Genomic DNA, 17,442 nt, shown 5'->3' with positions numbered 1-17,442 from the left:
CTACCAGTGGTAGTCAACAAATTCCCTGAACAAATCAGAGAAAGCGATTCAGGCGTGCAAATCCCCCAATTAAAGGGCACCCAGAAAGATGCTGAACATGTTATTTATTTCTGAACTGTTCAATAAAGTGCCCCTCCACTTCAAAATCTATTTTGATCAATGCCACTTCTCTTGAACTTCATTATGCAGAAACATGTATATTCAGAGTTCCACCGAGAGTAAAGCAAGCAGTCCTGTACCTTCCAAGAACTTAGAGAAGTGTGATGTGAAGACCTGGAGCCTCTACTGCACTTACAATGAGAATTGATGTTTACTTAAGTTCTTTATGTAATAGTAAGAATTTTAAAGCATGTAACTGAACTTTTATTAAAGGAAAAAACAATTCGGACACAAATCATGATTTAGAACAGAGCTGTTTCATACATCCAACATACTGTACATCTGAATGGTACGTCCTGAATTTTTTACCTTGAAATTTGGCTGGCAGTCATGAATGTCAGACAAATCCATGTGTCCAACTAATTAAGTCAGTCTGATAATCAGTTACAATCACTTCAATTCATGACAAAGTACCTCAAAAATATGTATTTATTAGTTAATGATTAATGGTAACGTATATAATTTAGTGATTAGCACCTAACCTTTATTACTGATGATATATTGGAATATGCTGATATCACTGTAATGTTAGCATACTACCATACAAACTATGAGATAATATTGATTTTATTATATGTGCTGACATGTTTACTTTGGCATGATGCTAACTACTGTCATTGCAGTATGATAACTGAGGACATATTAACATCTAGTGGTTGTTAACTCTAAACATGCTAATGTTAGCATACAGGTCAAAGCAGAGTTAAGCACTGTTGACATTCATGCCAGTGTCAATGACTGGAAAAGGTGTGTGTTTAAGCTCACCTCCCTGTCTAATGTTACTGCTGTGGAGCAGGCAGCCTCACATAAGCATTGGCATTACTACAGAAGTTTAATCATGGTAAAAAAAGAAAAGAAAAGAAAAAGCATTGCCAATAGTATTGATGTTCACTGAAGTGATATCATTTTTGGATGGTGTCAAGCAGTAAACATACAGTCAGCTACTTTTGACACTAGTTGAGACAAAGTCGATTCTTAAGCAGCCTGAGAGGTCAAATAGGATCTTATGAGTCTACCATGGCAAACAAAAGAGGCAGAGAGAGAGCAGCAATGTTCTTGGAATTTGAACAACATGCATGGTGGCATGATATCATAAAATAAATACATACACTTGCTGTTTGGGGTCACTTTGAAATGTCCTTATTTTTGAAATAAAAGCAGTTTTTTTTCAATGAAGACAACATTAATCAGAAATATAGTCTAGACATTGTTAATGTGGTAAATTACTATTCTAGCTGGAAACAGCAGATTTTTAATGGAATATCTCCATAGAGGTACAGAGCAACATTTCCAGCAACTATCACTCCTGTGTTCTAATGCTACATTGTGTTAGCTAATGGTGTTGAAAGGCTAATTGATGATTAGAAAACCCTTGCGCAATTATGTTAGCACATGAATAAAAGTGTGAGTTTACATGGAAACATGAAATTATCTGGGTGACCCCAAACTTTTGACAGTAGTGTATATATAATTTTTACTGATCATATTTTCTAAATGCACAGTAGGCAGCAGTAGCAACTTCTCATCTGTTTTCTTATAAAAATAGAAATAATAATAAAAGCTCAATCAATTACTTTATAAACTGTATGTTTCATCAGTTATTTCTTTCCACGATAAAATAAAAAAGCTCCCCTTAAAATCCTGGTATAGTTTGCACACTGACTAAACCATGGGTACAATACATTCAAATAACTTGTCAAAACAGAAAATTTGTAGGTTATGAAAATACATGAAACGTCAAAATGACAGTGTTCAAATAATATTGTATTCACAGCAGTGTTTTTATTAATTTGTAGAAAATAGTACAAATGTGTAGACGTAACGAAAAACAAAAAAGGTACGCAGGTGTAATGCTGCACTGTTTGTTCTTCCACAATGTATGTAAACAAGGTAGTTACATATTAGAACAATACAAAGAATCACTCAGAACTTTTGCTTTCTCCAGCACAGAGCACTACTCTTAATCACTCTTTATAAAAATGAAAAAGAGACATACCATAGCTTATAAAAGTGGATACACAGTATATTTCACATTGCTGGAAAGGCAGAGGAAGACTGTAATTGAAATAATCTACAATTAGCAAGAGATGAAAATCTGTGGACCAGCTGGGAAGATCTGACAGGAAAATAACAAGAAGTACTCTCTTCACTCCATCAACCATAAAGGCGCCCTTTGGAAAGGCCCAAAAGTCTGTGGTTGTAGTATGAAGCTGCCAAGAGCGAATGTTTAAATGTTTGTTACTGTTCCAAGGGACACCGCTTGAAAAGTCAACTGGATCTGGATGGGTAGATAAAAGACTGAGATATGATTGGAGAGCATTAAAATAACTTGAATAGGGAGATTTTTCTGAGTCTGGACACCTCACCTGGTTTTGAAGTGTCTCATCTGTGAATGAAAGTCAGTTCCGGTAGTGGAGCAAATGCAAAAATGTTGAGTCAAATTTCAGAACTGTTAACAGAATTATCTATGAGCGAAATTTACACCATAAATAACTGAATGTAAGAACTAACCATGGCATGATGACTTTTCTTCAGAATGATGATGACATTGCGACCTAATATTCTACACTCTTTGGCCAATAGTATGTAGACACGTCCATATATTTTACTGTACTTGTTGTCTGGGGCAGTTTTTATGGTTAGGATTTTGTCATCGGGTCAAATGGAAACCTTTCTGCTACATCAAAATAAATATATTTCAGACAGTGTGCTTCCATTTTGAAGGCAACAGTATGAAAACTCTCTCCTGTTTCAAAAATGTGGTTTACAGCTTCACACAAAAGTCAAGGTTTTATAGCAGCATAATAATGCCCATGGTTTTTTAAGATGTTCAGCAGTAACATATGGGTACGACGTTCCAGTGTCCACATACTTTTGACCATGTAGTGTAGGCATTTAGTCGTGCAAGTAGTATTGCTTGATGGATGTGCATAGTTTAATTGCTGTTGACTGGTGGTTAAGTTTAACACTAAGACGTTGGTCTCATGGAGGCGGACAGTGAATAATCCAAATCACTTTAAACAGCTGAGAAATTAACAAACTGGCTGACTGCTAATTTCCATCCATACTACAGCTAATGCTACCCTCCTGAGCAAAGCTTTGAACCAGTTCACTGTTTGTTTTTGCTTTGTGCTGAGTCAGAAAGTCTATCGATAACAGTAGACACCAAATTTCAGGGACAGCGGGGGGAACCCAAAACTGCGCACACCTGGTTGCAGTGGGCCACAGTTAGCCCGGGGCTTTGTGATAGGATAACGGACACTTCCATCGGCCAGCCAGCCTGCGTCACAGCGGTCCAGTCCCATCAGCCTCCATGCAGCATACAGCTGCCCCACTTTGGCAATTTGACTTCCATCACTGGCACAGGCCTGAACCGCTTCAGTGAAGCTGAGCTTGGTCGACTGCTTTAAGAAGTACACAGTCCCTAAGGCAGAAGAGAATATTCAGTAAAGAGACTGGAAGATTCTGAGATATTTGGATCTAAAAAAGTGTCAGAGCTCATACTGACCCTTTACAGAGGCCGAGAAGCAGAAAGCATCGTAGTGGTGGAGGATCCGATGTCGTTGTCCATAGTTCCGCAAACCAGGGGCCAAGTCTTCACCCCCGCAGCCGTCACGTGACACTGTGATTGGATACTGAACAGTGCCATCAGCCAGCCAGCCGGCATTACACCAGTCTAGCCCCTCCTCCCACGCTGTAAAGAGCTGCTCAAATGTAGCCAGAGTGGCGTCCTGATCCTGGCATGCTTGATGGGCCCCAAAGAAGTTAAAATGGTAGCGTCCTTTCTGAGAGTAGTAGGGGAACACCACACCTGTACACAGAGAAGTATTTAGGACAGTTTGTAAAGTCATACATTTCAAAATGGTTTACAACAGCCTCATCACCAAAGGGTCAAACATTTTCAAAATAACATACTGCTGGATGTTAAAAAAGAGAATGCTTTCCTGTTTGTTTTGCATATGAAGAAAGCAGTGATGTTGCATCAATGCAAAGAATACTAGAGCACAATGAATTGTAAAAAGAAAAATTGCAGGAAATCTGCAATAACTAATTCACTGATCACCTTTTAAGCTGATGAGGTGAACCTGGTGGCAAAAAAATGCTTATTTACACATACAGCTTAGAGATATGGAGTAGACACATGCATGCAGCGGGCTACTCTTATAGGAATGTAGCATGACCATGTTGGAAAACAGTATCCTTTTCTCCTTAATACATCTACGGACACAACAAGCATCTAAACTTTTTGATGTTGTTATGCTACGGCGAACAAATCAACTGTTCACTGTCGTTTTACAGTATGTGTACTTAGGTCTCCCTCACCTCCTAGAAAAAAATGCCTTTCTGTTTTTAGCAGTGACTTTGTTTGCCCGCTAATATTAGTCACATACTTTATCTGATTGAATAATACTGCTGCCTGTTCAGAAGCGACAGCTTCCCAAATATCAAAACACAGTCACTTAAAAGTGCTGAAGAAAAACTGAAATATTATGCCAATATTTACATCATGGACTTTCCTAAAATTACATATTACCTTGAAAGACACCGTGAGTCACAGTAGCAGCCATGTCACATAAAAACACTTGTGATGGTGCTGAAAAAAATGCAACGTGCATCTTACACTATACTTTACTATTTACATACAGTAAGTAGAGAAGCACATGGCCAGATTAATACACAAGGAGGTCACAGATAAATAAATGAGCTATAGGTCACATGAAATGCTAAGAAAAGTGGATACAGCACATTAGTGAGTCTTGCCTCACTGGTCAGTCAGGGTACAGCAACTAAAACACTGAATAAGGCCAAAATCCTAGATGTACTAAGAGAGCGGCACCACCAGTCAGCCTTGCTGTTAATTTTTTTCAAAGGTTACCGGCAGTATTTCAACAAAGAAGCTGTCTGTGGCCCAAAAACTTTTTTTTTATATTGCCTACCTTTAGTTAAGTTCAGTTTTACTCTTTCTGGGTAAAGCAATTTTTTAATCAATGGAGGTTTCATATTTGCAAAGCATTCCCACTGCATAAAAAAGAGATTTGATTTTGGTGATTCCACAATATAGGATGCAAACATCCAGGCAAGAAAACTTTTTTGGATCATACACCAGGCACCGTGTTTTTCAGTCTGATATCAAGTTCTCCTTAAGATTTAATTTCTGAAATGTGTTTTCCCACAATTATTATTAAAGACATATTTAGGAGTTCTCACGTGGCACCTCCAATGACACACAAGGTTTGTATGATGGAATTATAAACCATGGAGGTTTTCACATTACTTTAATCCTTTTCATATGTAAAGTCTATGAACTAAGTGACATCAAGTGGGTGAGGCTGGAGAAATCTTAATTCTAATGACTGAGTTTTTATTGGCATGCATCCAGTTCTTCTAATACATCCCAGTGGTGGCTCCCTATTGACAACTTGCATCGGATTTGACTTCAGTTGTGTATCCTACACTCCCAAACTTTTAAAAATCCATAAACAACCACATCAAGCTTGATAAATGTACTTCACACACACACACACACACACACACAAACACACACATCTCACCCCGCAGCTCCAGCTCCACCGTCACACTCTCATCCTCCAGGCCGTCGATCACCTCACACCGATATCTTCCTGTGTCATTGAGTTGCAGCTCATTGATCACTAGAGACATGTCCCCTGGCGCTGAGCGCCTCAGACGCACGCGGCCCCGGAAGCTGCCGTAGCTGCGGTGACGGTTGCCCATGGCGACCATAACCTCAGTTTCCCTGGCGAAGGCTTCAGGGGAAACAGGTGCAGTGATGGTGTTGGCAGGCAGCCAGGACCATTTGACACGAGTCCTGCGTGGTGCGGCCAGCTCAGGCTCGTAGTGGAAGTGACAGGGAAGGGTGACACTGCTCCCCCTCGTGGCCGACACTGAAGGCTGGGGGGACTCCACATGGAGACGAACCCCATTGAAATAGACTAGAAAAGACACAAAGAAGAAGGAATAATAAACAAAATGAACTGTAGAATCCTAACTTGGTTCTTTGCATTTAGTAGTGATGGGATTACTCACAATGATGACACAAGCTAAGTCACGCTGCTCTGTGCCTTTAATATTTGCTGTGTAGAAAGTGGTACTAAAGTGTTAGGATAATAGAGTGCCTGCTATGGTCTATCATAACATTAATGATGGCTCTGTTCCATTTAAATGACACTGAATCGAGATTTTTGTTAGACAGCCCTCTCCATCATCATCATCAAAACACCAAATGATAGATCATCGTTTGTAAGAATCCTGTTCATCCATCCAGTGGCGTTCCAGAGACTTGGAGAATTAAAGCAAAGGAGTCTAGAAGCTGTGGTGACACATGGTGGCCCAACACCTTACTAAGACACCTGATGTTGGCTTCTCCTTTGGGTTATCACCCATCAGTATATTTACAAGGCCACTGTGAACATTCTATACACTCTATCAGATATTTGTTTTTCTGTTCTATTTATACATACTGGCTGCATAAAAAATGAAGAGATTATATCGTTTCATTGAAACAGGAAATGAGAGAAAACAGCCACAGATGGAATTTGGCTTACCACTGCCAGTTATGCTTTAAAAGTGTGTTGTTAAATTGTAATTGTCATCTTTTATTTAGCATCCTTTATAAAAGCAAACCTGGTGGAGTCTCTGCACTTACAATTCAATTGCAGTTCAATAAATAAGCCTTTAAATGTGTCCAATGAATTGCTTTTGGTACTCTTGGTACATCATGTACTAAGACTTCTTCTTTGTTGGTGAACTTCAGTATTTTATTGTCTGTTTTCCACAGTGTACTAAGAGCTGTTTTGCTATTGCCTATAAAATTGGCTTAACTGAGGGCAAAATACACCTATACTTCAGTGCTTCACCTTCTCTTGTCCTGACATATCAAATTCCCTGAGAAAGGTTTATTCAGTCTAAAGTTATCCATCCATGTTTAATTCAGCTAAAGTACCGTTAGTCCTTGAAGGCCAACTTTGCTTTCTCCCAAGTGATTTCAGTTAATGAGCGTGCACTTCAAGATCCCTGACTACCACGGTACAGTGATTCCAAATGTCCAATCTTTTCCTTTTTATTTCTTCATTACACTCTGATTAATCAATATCAAGTGACACTGTAACAGCCTGGTGTGTAGAACCACAATTTTAAACAACAATTTGACAGTGAAAGAAGAGAAGAAACCCACATTCTCCAATTCCAGCGTTTGTTTTGATACCCCTGGCTGACTGCCTGAGCTCCAGAAATTATAGCTGTCTTCGCACATCGAGGTCACTTCCACACAGCTGTGTTATGATGTACACAAACGATGCATGTAGCCGCTCTGTATTTCACACGTGCAGCAAACACACAAATCCGAAAAGCCCTTCCTTTCCATCTTCACACAGACACACAAAGCACCTACTCTCTCCGTTCCCGTTGCCGTTGCTGATGTCCTGGTAGTGAAAGCCATTGTTGTACCCGAGGATCCTGCCCTGTCCACCGGGCAGCAGCAGCAGCAGCAGCAGGTACGGGCAAACGGCCGGCAGGGGGCGCAGTAGACCGAGCATGACGCTGTCTGTGCTGGAGCAAAAATACAGTCCTCTTTATGGAGCTCCTCCAACTTAAAAGCTGTCATAAATACCAGGCTGCAAGTAAACGAAGGCTCAAAACGGTTTGACACGGATTTTAAAAAGTAGTAGAGGATGAATTAAACTTTTGACAAAATTAATCCTGCGTCTAAAAAGAAGAAACTTATGACAAATTCTGCAGCAGACGCGAATTTCTACTCATGAAGTCAGGTTAATTACATCTCCCAGAGAAAAGAAGAAACAAAGAAAGAAAACACCAAGGAAAATTGGTTACGGAGAATGCATAAGCTATTGCTCTAAATAATTATTTGATAAGTAAATTTCTTATTGTTTTAGTTGTGAAAATCCCCAAATAGTCGAAATTTAGGCAACTGGACCTTAAAATTAAGTTCTCTGAGATGAATCATGATGCTTAAGAGACGACATTAGATCGATTACAGAAACAAAGTAGACAAATTTATCTACGTATTATATAGTTTGTTTTCCTCAGTAACATGCAGTTTCTCCGTCACTTAAACATTTAACTTCTGTCTTTCAGCAAAGTTGGAATATATATATATATATATATTTTTTTTTTTTTTGGTCAAATTTAACATCTTCCTAACTCCAAGCTGCTCCGTAAAGTTGCCGCATCTCAAATAAGTCTTACCTTCTGTGAGTTTCAAGCTACTGCCGCTCTAAAATTCACCTGAAAACACGCGAACTGTGTCCAGTTTAAATGCGCCCAGTGAACGTGTGTTCATGGGAAAGAGTCGGAGGTGGTCAATAAACTCACCGAGAGAAGCAGTAGTCCTCCCGGTGTGTCTCCGGTTGGTTCACCTCCTCCTCATCCTCTGCTGCTCTCTCCGCTCCACACCGTCCCGCCGCACACAGAAGCGCGCGCACACGTCACGAGCCGAGGCATCCCGTTTGAAGTGATCGGTGACCTCATCAGTCACGAGCCCGTCACTCAGGAGCCCACACACCTGGACTGAAGACTGCAGCAGAGATGATAACACACTGCACACACACACACACACACACGCACACGGACACTCAACACAACAGGACACACAGTGAGGATAGTACATTTTCTATCCACCAGTGCTACTTTCTATTTTTACTCCATTATATTTTCATATGGTATTTTCGCCCTACTTCTTATTCCACTATGATTTACTGTGTTTGACAGCTGCAGTTATGAGCTGCTTTTAAATTCAAATCTTACCTAAACAAAACCGCATGAAATGATAAAATACAGCCCAAGGACATATGGTTTGATTTCCCCTCTTTCAGGCCCCACTGTCAAACAATTACACAATGAAAGCAAAGAACAAAGAAAACGTATATATATATATATATATATATATATATATATATATATATATATATATATACATATATATATACATATATATATACATAGATATAGATATAGATATAGATATAGAGAGAGATATAGATATAGATATAGATATAGATATAGATATAGATATATGTAAGTTCATTTTTATTTCATTCACTGATGAAAGAAAAAAAATTCAATGCAGCAACAAGTTTCCAAATTTCTGAATGAAAGGGAGCAGAAAGAAGAATAAACTTGTATAATCTGCCCCTTTCTATCAAACAATTAGTTTACAATGAGCATTACTTCTTGCTTCTACTCCTCTTAATTATCTCATGGCTGCTCACATTTACCTGAGGGGCCCTGTGATGATTGATAGGTCTTCAGATGTAACTGAGGGGTCATGGGAGCAGCCCCAGTGGTTCCCAGCTTGGAACAATGGCAGATTCAAATAAAAAAACCTTCTTTCTTTTGCTTTTGATGCTTTAAGTAGAACAGAATGGACATCATGAAACAACCAGTAACACAGAGTGAATGAGTTTGGTGTTTGAGAAGTTGCTGGATATTTTTGGGGACAGGATCATGTAATGACCCATTATTACACTTGTCCATCCAGAGCATCATGTGGCAGATTGTTTGTCGTACCGAGCTGTCTGAAGCGATATCTTACACAACAAAAGGTGGATATGTGGACGTCCAGGTATCTGGCTGTGACCCTAACTGACATGTAGCATCCAGCAGCCAACAGCTGTTCTCATCTTTCTCTTGTCCTCTGTGGCATCGTGTCATTTGAATAAAGTTGGGTTTTTATAGACACCTATCAAGTACAAAGTGTCTGTGTCCTGGTCACACTATCTGCTCCTTGTTATTTAAAACCACACCTGACGAGGGTGTGGATTAACTCAGTGGTTGAGAATGTGTCACCAGTTGAACAGCTCAAAAACCTCATGCACAGTTGGAGAATTTGGTGCTTTTTATTCCTCTTTGATTAGCTATGTTTGACAGATTCAGTTACAAGACACTTTTTAGACTCATATTTTAAATAAATAAAACACGATAAATGCATGAATACAAACCATTGTTAAATGATCAAACATATGGTTTCTGACGTTTTTGGCTTGTGGACTTTTGAGATCTCAGATTTCCTTCACACATTTACCTTAAAACATTTCAGGCCCAAATGTCAAATTATTTCACAACAGAAGCAAAGGTTAAAGAAAAAGAATATGAATATATTTGTGTGGCAGAACATTGTTGTTTCTTGCTTCCACTCCTATTAATCATCTCATGATTGCTCAATTTTACCTGAGGGGCCATGTGATAATTAATAGGCCCTCAGATGTGACTGAGGGGTCATGGGAGGGGCTCCAGTGGTTCCCATTTTGGCCCGACCCCAGGTTGGTAACCACTAGATTAAAAGATCTTAAAGTAGTTCGGCCAGGCTTCATCTCAGCAGTGAACAGCTGCTATAACTCAGGTAAAGAAACTGAATACTTTGTCCACCCCTGGCTATGAATGTGATACCAAGACTCCTCCATCAGTCAAAAAGACTGATGATGAACTTTGACATGAAACAACTGATGAAGTTTACAATGGATCCACCACGAATTACAGTCAGTAAGTTAGAGTCATGGGATCCTGATCATATAAACATTCATAGACAGATAATAGATAATAAAACAAATTAGGGTTATTATATATTTATTTATTTATATATATATATATATATATATATATATATATATATATATATATATATATATATATATATATATATATATATATGATATCTAGCCACAGCTTTCTTGATAATAACCAAAATCACTTGAGTTTTTACATCAGTAGCTATTGCATTGTACTGCCAAAAACAGCGCTTTTAGGCATTACATGTTTTATTTATACACACAGGAGTTAGTACTTGAGTGCATAAGCATTTTTTTTAAAGTTATTTTTGGGCCTTTTACCTTTACTGACAGGTGTAGTGGAGACAGACAGGAAAGGAGGGAGAAGAGTTGAGGGAAGACATGCAGCAAAGGGCCGTGGGCAGGAATCAAACCCAGGGCACTGCGTCGGGGACCAGACCCTGTACATGGGTCGCCCACTTAACCCATTGAGCTATCCGGGAACCCCATAACCATTGTTTTTGATGATAGCAGCCGTGCGTCTTGGCATGCTCTCCACCAGCTTCTGACATTGTTCTGCTGTCACAGCAGTCCATTCCTGTTGCTCAATTTCAAACAAATTATCTTTGTTTTTGGGCTTGTGGTTCTCCACTTTGCATGTGATGATTTCCACAGTTTTTCAGTTGGATTTAGATCCGGTGATTGAGCAGCAAAGGCATGGTTCCAGTGTTCTGGTTCTCCATCCAGGCTTTAACTGACCTTGCCACATGGCAAGGTCACTCTCCACTTTCCTACACTTATATTTTCAGTTAAATTCATTTACTACAACACAGAGAAAAACCCACAATAAACAAAACTAAAGATAAATTTTACTGCTACATTTTTTTATGCATTTCTATAGATTTTGTAACAATTGAATTCTTCAGACGTCAATATTTCTGTCACGAAAATCTGATATGACAGTCCTACAACAAACACTGTTAATATGACAATGATATAAATATCTGAATAGAAACTGACACCACATCATTGTATCCTGCATACAGATGGAATCTAGTATTTACATTATTTTCTCTAAATTTATGGGGTCAGTTCAACCTACTTGATCCCTCCCTTGACTTCACCTCTTCCCACTAAATATGGTCAAAAACGATGTGCTTTTCTTTTCTCAATCTGTTTTAAAACCTAAATATGTCCATTTGGCAACATAAAAATTAATTCCAACTGCTACATTTGTACAGCACATTATTACAGAGAACAAGTATATAGTTTACACTTGCTGTAAGAATTCATTTACCCAAATTATAACAGTCGGTTTTACTAGGTTTAAGAATTTAAAAGCAGAGGAAAATCCTCATTAACAGTTAACAACACAGGTGTATTTTACTGCTTTTCTCTGGCTGATGCAACCCAAACTGACCTGACTCTGACCCTGCAGTTTTTAAATATACTATAAAAGAGGCATTCAAAACGCTTTGTATTTGTCTTTGTAAATGTAATCTAAATCCTTAAAACGTTGACTGTTGTCTATTTGATGGAGAAAAACACACATTTTATTAATCACAACAAATAACTGAGCTTTAGACCAGTGTTTTTACCATCAAGTGTAAATGTTGTCCAGTCTCTGCAGCATTTTGAAAGGCTGCCAGCTTCTGTACTCCTGGTATGTGAAGGCCGACAGAATATATTCCATGCCCGTTTTGCCATATCCTCAAGTAACACAACAAATATTGCCACATGAACTCATATTTCAGTCATTATCTGAAATAATAGCAGTCGTGATGGAAAACAAGAGCAATTCCAGTTTTCCACTGGGGCCCACTAGAATGTGCTGCTGCCTGGATATCTGAGTGAAGGCTGGTTATCACGCTGCAGATGGAGGCTGCCCTCCTGACACTGGCACATAGTAAACCCTAAAGTTAGATATTATTGTCTGACACAATGCTGCCATCCTCCAGAAGAGCTACAGCACTCAGAGTCCTTCAAATAAACAGCCTCAGAGTCCTGCACGCAATACTTTCCTCTGTGGTCAGCTCTCTGCAGCCACTGATGTTTTTTTAGTGACTTGACTGACACCCAGTTGGCGTAACAGAAACCTGAGCCCACCACGATTTCAGCCGAGGCGGGGGTGGACTCAGGATTCCATTTTAAAATCACACTCATAAAAACAAATGAAGGCTGATTAGCATATATCCTTATTTTGCAATTTGTTTATTTTTTTCCATATTTTCATAGTTATGCCATCATATTCTTTCCTTTTGAAAGATGAAGTTGCATTATACATCGCATGCAGCCACAATCATGAGTCTGAAAGGTTGGGCTTTGTTTTTACGCTAGTGCATGTGCTACATGCTAATAATAACAACACTGTAACATGCTCTCAATTACACTGTTAACATGTTGGTGTTTATGTTTAGACTATTTTAGTTTTATCACATTAACATGCTAAAACTTGTTAATAAGCAAGAGCACATTCCAATCACATTCCACAAGCTTAGAGCCAGTCTTAGATGCCAGCGAAAGTTTATTCCAGGTCACCTCGAGGGAAGCTCCGAACAACTGTTGAACATGGGATTCAGAAGGGGCAGTGTGGCTTCAGTCCAGGCTGTGGAACAGTGGACTACCCCTGCCCTTACAGAGCCACAAAGAGGGTCATGGAAGTTTGGCCATCCAGTACACATGTGTTTTGTGGACTTGGAGAAGGCCTGCGTCTGCCAGGGAACACTGGTGGGTCATGACGGAGTATGGGGTATCAGGGCCATTCGTTCGAGTAATTCGGTCTTGTACAACCAAATGATGAGCTGTTTTCGTATTTTTGGCACAAACATGTTTCTGGTGTCTGTTGAACTCAGTCATTTCCCATCTTTTTTTCTTTTTTTTTGTTACCCAGTTAATTAGATGATGATTTCAAACTCTGCCCAGCCAGAGACCTGCATAAGAAAGAACACAGGACCAATGCTCTGGGGCCGTAACACCTCAAAGTCCAAGGCTATGGCTCTCTGCTGGAAACTGGTGGATTGCACTCTTTGGGCTGGGGGTGAGTTGTTGCCACAGATTAAGGTATCTTGGGATCTTTTTCAAAGTATTAGGAAAGAGGATGGTGAGAAGGACAAGGATCATTAGTGGAGTTGGAGTTGGACTGGATATATTGTTTACCTGTCTGTCCCATCCCTCGCATATTGTCCTAAGTTTGGAGTAGTGACCGAAATAATGAGATCACGGATACAAGTGGCTGAAATGAGTTTGCTCCATAGGGTAGTTGGGCTCAGCTTTGCAGATAGAGTGCAACATCTGGACAGAGCTCACAGTAGAGTTGCTGCTGCTTCATGCTGAAAGGAACCAGCTGAGGTGGCTCGGGCATCTGATTAGGATCTTTTCTGGGTGGCGTTGTTGGGAGGTTTTCCCAAGTCCATCAAACTGGATGAGACAAAGAACTAACTAGAGAGATACACATCTCAGCAGGCCTCGGAACACCTTTGGTTCCCTCAGAAGGAACTGGAAAGCTTTGCTGGGGAGAGAGACACCTGGAATGCCCTGCCAGGCTACTGCCATCTTGACCCGACCTGGATAAGCTGAGGGAAATATACGGATGGAATGACATTCTCATCGGTCATTTTGCAAATATTTGGTTAAAAGAAAGGTTGGATGATCACCAGAGTCACTGGTGGGGACAAGGAAAGTAGAAGGGTTACCACAGTTATTAGGATACGTACTCTGGAGGCCATAAATGTTTGTACAATTTTTCACAGCTGTCCATAACCTTCAAACAATGGTCTGACTTAAAAATCCCTAAAAAAGACGAAGCCACTTAAACATTGGTTTGAGTTTATGTGACCTTGCAAACAGTCAGTCTAAATTATTGCCACAGTCATGGCAGACAAATGATAATCATCTAATGGCAGAAATTCCAGATCCGAATCACAGCAGCAAGTCATCAGCTGTGGTTTCCCAAAGCTGAATTTCTCATGCCAGTTAAACCTCAGTATCCATCCGGTTGTGTTCTTCCTCCTCCCTCAATCCTCATTTTCTTTTCTTTCTTATTGTATCGTTCCCCAACATACAGGGTGTTGAAATACAGATGATGGTGTAATGACTCATGTTGAGTCACATTCACATTATCGAACAGTTTCATGAAATAAAAGCATAATTGTCACATCTGTGACAAGGAGAGGTGTAATTTACATCATTAAACCATTAAGGTTTGCATATTTGCATCTTAACTCATCACCACTGATGCTGAATATTGTGAGTCACAGCTTTATCTTGGTTACCTCTTCACGCTCATTCTCTCTTCACCACTTCCCTGCACTGGCTTCATTACCATCAAAAATATGTGCTTTGAAAGTAAATATTTACATTGAGTTCAAAAAAAGGCTTGCTTCCTCACCTCAGATTTCCTTTTTAGACTTTACAACAACAAGACCAAGAGTCTCACTAGTGGCTCTGTGAGGATGCACTTTGAGCAACAGTATACTAACATGAATGAAATGTTAAGCGGGTATCATGTTTATTATGTTCACCATCTTAGTTAAACATAGCATTCTAGCTTTTGCCAGTTAGAGGAGTTTGATGGACGATAGTTTTATACGTTTAAAATAGGCAGAAAAATTTTACCTGATGATAGTGTTGGTTAAAAGGTCAAGAAATATTTCCCTTTTATTCAGTGTCATTTTGTCATTGTCATTTTGACTCATTGTAAGAGGGGTTGGAATGTGTGTACCAAATTTCATGTCAATCCATCCAACCGCTGTTAAGACCTCTCACACAGAAATCCCATGGTTCATGAGCCATGAAGCCAGGGGGTCAACCAAAGTCATCCATCTTCTAGGAAGTGTAGATGTCAGTACAACATTTCATGGCACTTCATCCAATTATTGTTGGGATATTTTCAGTCTGGACCAAAAAACAACAACTGAAATAGACACAGCCATCCAGAGCCTTGCCGCAAGCCTGGCTAAACAGCAGCTCCAGTTGTGTTTCAAGGTTACGCTCCAGGCTCTTTATTCTCTCAGAATGTCTAAAAGTGTTTGGCTGTCCTCAAAATGAGCATGGGACGGAACTCTGTCTTCCATGCAAATTACAAGGAACCACTCTTTCATTTATGCATTTATGTTCAGCAGTAAAGTTGCTCTATTCCCAAATGAAATTAAACCTCATAAAATTTTAAGAGCTGGCGTGATTAGTCATCATAAGCCCCTAAAACCATGAACCCTCCCCTTGTGTCTGTAGCTCCCGCTCTCATCCAGTGTGACAGCCGTTTCCCCTCCCTGCGTCTCTAAGCCATTATCTCTCAGTGTGTTTGAAGAGGCCAGACCGGTGCTCTTCCCAAAGCCCCAGATGAAAGGTTTTAGCCTGAGGCCCCAAATACCAGCAGCCCCTGTGAACTGCTGGGTGACTGAGTCTTTGGAGGGGTGTAATTTCTGCAAGGCAGCGACATTCAGGCCCGGAGAGGTGAGCAGAGTTTGGACCTGAAGCCCAGAGAGATGACATGAAAGAGGAAAGGATGGCTGTGCATGTTTGGGTTCATGTGATCGAGCCAAGGAGCTGATCAAGTCAGTATGAGCAGACACACACTGTCATTAGCAGGGACTCCTCACAGAAAGGGACGGTTAGTCACCAAAGGTGTGTGTGTGTGTCAGAGAGTGTGGTTTCAGTGTGACTGTCGTGATTAGAGAGGAGGGCTTCAATAAAAGGCCAACAGGAGACTGAAGTGCAGGGCTCAGGGTAACAGTTTCCAACTTGATTAAAAGATAAAGGCCAAAATGAACTGTAATAACAAATAAACACTACAATTTCTCATGTTTTTGTAACTCACAAATGCAAGATAAGCACCTACTAAAAATGCAACATGCCAAACTACGGGGACAGTAATGAACATCAGTGTGTAAAAGGCCCTCATCACCTGCCAAATCAACAGCTTCAAACAGTCATTTGAGCAGAAATAGCGCAGCCTTTCACCTCTTTTAAATGACATCCCTGGAGAAGTTGCCTGTGTTGGTACATACCTGATCTAAAATAGCAGTTGTTATCCAGGAGTGGATCCTTCCTGTGCCTCCAGTTTCCTGCCTGCTTTGGCCCGATGCCTCCATCTGTCCCTAGATAACTCCCACACCAGGACACAAACATAGTAGAGAGCAGCACGGAACTGATGGAGATGCAGTCAGATTAAATTACTCCCATTTATGAGACAGACATTTTCAGTTTACAAAGAACATGCTAGACTTTGTCCACCTTTAGGTGTACAAGTTTAGTGTTTATTGGCCTTAGCAATGTCTGACTCAAGAAGTGACAAAATGAAAACATAATTTAATCAAGAATGCATATTAATGGCCATTTGTTCAGTTATCATTTCACATTAATTTGTCAGGGAAAGTTTCATGTAAGGTGTATGGTTTTCATCTGGCAGATCTTAAGATGGAACTTTTTTCACTATTTGAAGAAATCCTGTTCCTTAGAGTGTACTACATTAAGTTTTATACCTCGTTAACATGCCCATATGGTGCTTTTTATATGGTGGAACACAAATTAAGAGTAAAATAAGCAGCTAACGTCATGGCTGAGCATTTCCACCTTGAAACTGACGTGTACCAGTGACAGACTAAAAAACCAAGTCAGACCCAAGGAACAAATCCTGTCTACTTGTGGGGTGGGGCTTTTCGGTTTCCGGTTCAAGCATGTACGGCTGAATTACTGCAATATTACAACGGTCCATTGTGGAACAAGAGTAGCGTTACAGTGTTTGAGCAGAGTTGTAGGTGAGCTG

At 40.0% G+C, this 17,442-nt stretch overlaps 1 protein-coding gene across 4 annotated transcripts; it reads right to left on the bottom strand.

Moving 5' to 3' along the window:
• Window positions 1-1,921: 1,921 nt before the first annotated feature.
• Window positions 1,922-8,910, bottom strand: hapln3 (hyaluronan and proteoglycan link protein 3). 4 transcript variants are annotated; one of them, XM_055009398.1, is made up of 5 exons: window positions 8,509-8,910; window positions 7,568-7,720; window positions 5,712-6,110; window positions 3,668-3,970; window positions 1,922-3,583 (listed from the first exon to the last, which is right to left on the bottom strand). In XM_055009398.1, the coding sequence occupies exons 2-5, from the start codon at window positions 7,710-7,712 to the stop codon at window positions 3,306-3,308; spliced, it is 1,125 nt and encodes a 374-aa protein (XP_054865373.1). In that variant the 5' UTR covers window positions 7,713-7,720; window positions 8,509-8,910; the 3' UTR covers window positions 1,922-3,305. The 4 variants fall into 4 exon arrangements, with proteins under 4 accessions (XP_054865373.1, XP_023128407.1, XP_035805141.1 ...); XM_023272639.3 differs by having other exon boundaries at window positions 7,568-7,725; window positions 8,509-8,908; XM_035949248.2 differs by having other exon boundaries at window positions 7,568-7,725; window positions 8,383-8,523.
• Between the last annotated feature and the right edge of the window lie 8,532 nt (window positions 8,911-17,442).

Source organism: Amphiprion ocellaris, chromosome 3, assembly GCF_022539595.1.
Source record: "Amphiprion ocellaris isolate individual 3 ecotype Okinawa chromosome 3, ASM2253959v1, whole genome shotgun sequence".
In the NCBI taxonomy this organism is placed as follows: Eukaryota; Metazoa; Chordata; class Actinopteri; family Pomacentridae; genus Amphiprion; species Amphiprion ocellaris.
Note: the sequence above shows the minus strand (reverse complement) of the source record. Positions and strands in the feature narration are given on the sequence as shown.